Source organism: Lissotriton helveticus, chromosome 6 (genome assembly GCF_964261635.1).
Source record: "Lissotriton helveticus chromosome 6, aLisHel1.1, whole genome shotgun sequence".
NCBI classification, from domain to species: Eukaryota; Metazoa; Chordata; class Amphibia; order Caudata; family Salamandridae; genus Lissotriton; species Lissotriton helveticus.
The window spans coordinates 2067020048-2067026047 of record NC_136067.1 but is presented as its reverse complement, the minus strand read 5'-3'; the positions used below and the strand labels follow the sequence as shown (position 1 = coordinate 2067026047).

Here is a 6000-nt window from a genome sequence, read left to right as displayed (position 1 = left end):
AAAAAAAAGAGAAAAAACAAGGACCCCGTGAACAATGGATAGTTTAATTCCTAGGACAGGGACTTAAAAGGTAGTGAAAAAACTCCTAGGCAATGTCAATAAAGCAAACAAAATACACAACTTCTATAACATTAAGAAAACCAAGGAAGACAGAAAAAATATATTCAAAGTTGTTACCATTTAATAATTTTTTCTCATATTATCTAAACAAATGATATTTATACAAAACATTTAAAAAATGAAACACAATATGAAACACAACACATTTAATCAATATGTATAAATAAAGGGTTAAAAAGTGGCAATATCCTTATTAACTCGAAGCGTGTTTCGGCGTATACAATGCCTTCTTCAGGAAAGAGACACAATTATCTAAAAAGAAAAAAGAAAAAAGAGAACATACTCAGATTTCACAAATGGTCAACCGTATCTTGACATGTTTTCTCAAGAAAAACATCTATTTAAACAATTTGTATCTCTTTTTACATATATCTTAAAAACACAATGTGTATCAGTAGCAACAATCTATGTACATAATCTGACGGTCTTCCTATGTATCACACATTACAATTTTATGTTTACCTATGGTGCTATATCTGAGTCCTCAAAACTGAACCTTAATGAAAGAGGCCTATCAGATAGTAAATGCATGTAACATTATATGGTCAAGAAACAATAAGATAGAAAATAAGTAGCCAATTACTCACATATCCTGTTTCAAATTAGTTCCTAGTTTTGTATAAATATAATTTGTTTAGATAATATGAGAAGAAATTATTAAAATGGTAACAACTTTGAATATATTTTTTCTGTCTTCCTTGGTTTTCTTAATGTTATAGATACTGTGTATATTGTTTGCTTTATTGACATTGCCTAGGACCGGAAAAAGGGAAGAAGAACAGGAGGTAAAACAAAAAGGAGAAAGAAGTAAAAACAGCAACAGCAGGGATGTGATGAGAATCAGCAGAGATAAGATAAAAAACATGTACAGGACTACCTCTAGTCTCCCTGAAGATGTATGACCAATTCTGTTTTTTTAAGTGAATTTCTATGTTTTTTTAACTAGTAGTAGTGTGTGCAGAGTGGTGAGAAAAGGGGTAGTGTCTCCAAGCAGCACTCAGGAATCCTTCTGTGTTGGACTTACTGTAGGTGACAGGAGGGCTTCTGGGCCTTCAAGAACCCTCAGCATCCAAGGAGGAAGGGGGCATGGTACCCAAAGACCTCTCAGCAATTCTGCTGTGTGTGACTTACGGAAGGTAACAGGAGGGCTTGTTGGCCCCACCGGACACTCTAGAGACAAGGGGACTTCATCTCCCACCCAGCAGTGCACCAGGAGGTGCATTTGCAGAGCAGTAGAGAAAAGGGGCCTCTGAACTCTTCTCAGCAATCACGTTCTCTGAAAAACTAATTAGGGTAACAGGAGGTCTAGTTGGCCCCCAAGGACCCTCAGTATCCAAGGGGACTTCATCCCCCAACCAGCCGTGCACCAGGAGGTGTGTTTGCAGAGGGGTGGAGAAAGGGGGCGTGGCTTCGGAATTCCTCTCAGAAATCAGGCTGTGTGGGACTTACAAGAGATAACAGAAGGGTTTGTTGGCCCCAAGGACCCTCAGCATCCAAGTGAACGTTATCTCTCAAACAGCACTGCGCCAGGAGGTGTGTTTGCAGAGTGGTGAAGAAAGGGGGCATTGCCTCCAAAGACCTCTGAGCAATCCTGCTGCTTGGGACTTACTTGAGGACACAGGAGGGCTTGTTGGCCCCAAAGGCCCTCTGCATCCAAGGGGACTTCATCCCCCAACCAGTTGTGCACCTGGAGGTGCGTTTGCAGAATGTTGGTTAAAGGAGGCAGGGCAACTTACCTGTCTCTAATTTGTATTTCCTTTATTATGTCTCCAGGGCCAATTTCCCTGGGCCTGGTATTATTTTTGAGCTTTTTTTTATTAACCTAAAGGGATGGTGCAAGCAGCCCCCTCCCTGGGCCAATTACAGCCACAGGGATCCCATCCTCAGGGGCCGGGCCTTTTTAAAAAATGTTCAATGCCCTCAAAGGGAGGAGGGCAGAGCGGTCCCCATCATGTGGTGCATTCAGCCCTGGAGACCCCATCCAATTTCAGATAGGGAATTTAGACATGACTACAGCCAAAACTGCTTAACAGATTTACCGAACATTTGTCGGAAAGCTAGATCTTGGTCTGGAAAAGTGCTTTTTGTGATTTGGAGTAATAAAAGGAAAAATTATAGATATCTATGGACGCGAACCCACAGCGGATCCCAGAGAACTCATGCTGAGATCTGATTGGCTGCCAACACTTCAACCAGGAACTGTGGCAGTCATTTTGGGACTCAAACTCATTCAAGTCCTGAAACAAAGTAATAAAAAAGAGAAGAGGGAAGGGTAGGAACAACCTGACCCACTAGGCCTGGTGGTGGGGTCCCCGCAAAGGCCCCCAAAAATGTTTTTGCTCAATTCCTGCAGCAAAATCACATGTGGATCTGCAAATTTGCAGCAAAACTGGAGAAAAAAAGAGCGGTGTCCTGTGCTTGTGTATAGATGAGCCTCCAGATGGGCATGGTCCCGGGGGCTAATTTAAATATACCTTTCGAGGAGTGGGCACGAGCAGTCCCCCTCCCTATGACCAATTTCGGCCCAGGTACCACCACCTCCCCGGGGCAAGGCCAATTAATGAAATAGTAGTGAAAGGGGGTACATAACATCGAAACTTCGTCGACCTCTGAACCCCCAAATGCAATATATGAGTGAAATATTAATAATTGCAGTGGTGTGATGTAATGGAATTTAAAATCTGTAACAACTGACTAAAAGTATACAGATGCAACTTTTGCTTTGCCTTTTTGGCCACCAGTTCTTTGTTGTCTTGTCCTGTATTGTAAGGGTCACGGCTGTGCCCCGCTTGACACTAAATGGTTCTCCAATTTTTTCAAAGTATTCTTCTAAATTCATTGCAAATAAGTTTCCTGTCCGGCTGGACAAAAATCATTTTACCTATCAAGTGTATGATCATTGTCTTTACAGACTATTGTTTCCATTTATAGGGACCACTGTCTTATAGAATATACCATATAATTCAAGGCACTGGGCCAAGGCACTTGCAGAACCTCATGACTTGTTACCGGCCTGTCCGATCTCTTAGTAGATCTACCGGGTCTGGCCTGGTGATGATTCCTAAGTTCAGGAAAGCCCGCATGGGTGGTACATCTTTCCGGCTCTTGGCGGCCAGGAGTTGGAATCAACTCCCTACTGAGCTCCGGTTAGAACCTTCTGAGTTGAGGTTCAGAAGAGAGCTTAAAACATACTTGTTCCTTCACTAAAGGACCTAGGTACTTCTGTCTGGGTATGGGGCTCTGCATCTCTCACTTGCTACAGCGCGGGGACACGCCGGTGGGCGTAACCAGTACAAAAGGGGGTGGTGATGGACGGAGCATCTGAACCAATCAAACACTCACACCCAGTCAAAAGATCTGGGTTTAATCCATCACCGTTCTTTAGCCCACTCTGCCACCCCAGTTCAGACATGGCTATATGCAAATCAGTCTGACCCTGTGCCTCATGGGAACAGTCCAGCCCGAACTGCCAAGCCATGTCTTCCCCGGACCGGAAACAAGCTTCCGAGGACCGGTTTCTGGCATTACAGCCTTCTTCAGCCCGGCTTGCTTCAATCCAGTGGCAAAGTGAGCAAGGGACCAGGCGCTTTATAAACCTCCTTATTATTATTATTATTATTAAAACATATATACAGAATTTCTCAACGAAAAATTAGACGCCAAATAAAGGTAGCACAAGAACTCTCAACAGACATTCTGCACTATAAACGCTCCTCAATTTTGAACAGAGCATGTTTAAAGAAATACACTATCCTTACCACATACATTAAATTTGCATTAGCCTTAAAGAACATAGATCACCATGTAACCATATATGTGATTCCATAATAGGTATACACCTTCAAGCCATCTTTCCAAAAATATAAAGTTCTCTACATCTTTAAATAAACTTGAGTCCCACTGTATACATTGACAAACACTTCTTAATACTTACCTAACAAATATTACTACTTTATAAAACATATATAGGCGCAGAACATTTTCTTATGTTTTACTTGTGACTACACTACTCCTGTTTAATAAGAATAAAAATAACATAGATATATCTATTCTGCACATGATACTTTTTGGGCCAGATGCATGAAACTATTCGCAAAATCCATCTGTTTTGCGACTGCAAAATGTCCTTTTCCAATGTATGAAAAGGTTCGCATTTGCCAAATTGGTAATTTAAAAAAATGCAAATTCTTATTTTGCGAATACAATTTTGTGAATCTCAAATTGGAAATCGCAAACCAATATATGAACCATTTGCAAATTGCGAATTATCTAAAAATCTCAATTTTGCATGTGCAAATTACGACCTATTCCAATCAGGTGGTAACCAGGTGTAAACTATTTAAATAGGCCCAGATAGCCTTAGAATGTTTCACAATGGCAGCTCTGTACCTTCATAGCGATGAGAAGGAAGATTCTTTTTTTTTTATAAATCTTTTTATTAACAAGTAATCACAGAATCAAATCAATATCAATGTAGACATGACATAGAGGCAATAATCCTTCACATTTTACACAGGGAGGACATATCATGGAGGGAGCAGGTCATCTAATTCAATACTATGTGATGGAGCACAAATGTCTCCACGATACAAGTTTCACGGCATCCATATTCAGGACCACTTTTTGGGGCAGCTTCTGGCAATATATACTGTCTTTTCCCTGAACATGCACCAGTCCATACTTGTCTCTCATGCCTCCGGGAGGGGGGGAGGGGTGTGCTGCTCCCCAGGCCGGAGCGATATTTCTTTTGGCAAGCATGAGCCACTGTGTTTGATGTGTGTTCAAGTCAGTCGGTTCCCATATGTTCAGTAGACATCTATGTGCTTCTGGGTGAATAGCAATTGCAAGCACCGCCCCATTACTCCATGTATCTCCCTCCAGTTTGACTGAATGTGTGTGCACTCCCATATGATGTGCATAAAGGTGCCTATTTGCCCACACCTTTTGCTACAGTCCCCTGTTCCTGCTCTTCCCGTCTGTACCAGTCGGGGTCCAGTCATATATATTATGTGCAGGATTTTAAGCTGTACCAGCCTTAGTCGTGCCGGAATTGACACCACCCGTGGGGAGGATATAGCCTCCTGCCATTCCACGTCATCCATTTCTATGCCATCTGCCTCCCATTTATGCCGTAATACGGAACGATGATCCTCCATATTACATATTAGTTTGTTATAAATTAGTGAGATGGTCTTCTCCAGGAGGTGGCCATCCAGTATCCTATCCTCCAACGGGGATGACTCGGGAAGGGAGGAGCCCTTTGGAAGGAGTGAGTTTAGTGCATGGCGAACCTGTGTGTAACAAAAAAGCTCAGTGTCAGCCAGCTCGTGTTGGCTTTGGAGAGCAGCAAATGTTTTCACTCTTCCCTTCTCCCACATATCTTTAATTTGCGAAATACTGATCAAATCCCTTCGAATTCCACAGATTATCCAATTGTGCGGAGTCCCACAAGGGGGTAGCCAACGTCAGTCTATGCTCCCATGCTAGGGATTTGTTTGTGGCGTGCCACACACTTATCGAATGACCAGTGGGGCCCGTCAGGTGAGGTCGGGCAGGCTTCGAGTAGAGTGATCTATTATAATTCCCTCCCGGAAGAAGCCACCTATCCATACAGTAGCCTGGATCGTCGGGGCTACCGTAGGTGCAATAGTTGCCAAATGTGTAGCCCAGTAATATTTCTTTATATTGGGGAGGCTAATGCCTCCGTCATAACATTTTAATGTAAGTTTACCTAGGGCTATACGTGGTGTTCCATTCCACAGTAACTCTCTTTGGAGGTGTTCAATTTCTTTAAAATATGTCGGGGGAACAGGGTTGAGTGAATTTTGCAGGGCATAGAGGAAGCGGGGAGGGACATCATTTTAAAAAGAGCAGCTTTAC

The 6000-nt window shown here is 42.5% G+C and overlaps 1 protein-coding gene across 2 annotated transcripts in view; it reads right to left on the bottom strand.

Annotated features, from left to right (window-relative positions):
* Positions 1-260: 260 nt before the first annotated feature.
* Positions 261-6000, bottom strand: part of LOC144764009 (uncharacterized) — a 147359-nt gene continuing 141619 nt past the window's right edge. The window contains exon 11 of one of the 2 annotated variants that reach the window (XM_078650141.1): positions 261-372. In XM_078650141.1, the coding sequence (XP_078506267.1) occupies positions 314-372 (59 nt within the window). In that variant the 3' untranslated portion in view covers positions 261-313. The remainder of the gene's footprint in view (positions 373-6000) is intronic. The other variant, XM_078650139.1, reaches the window with a different exon arrangement.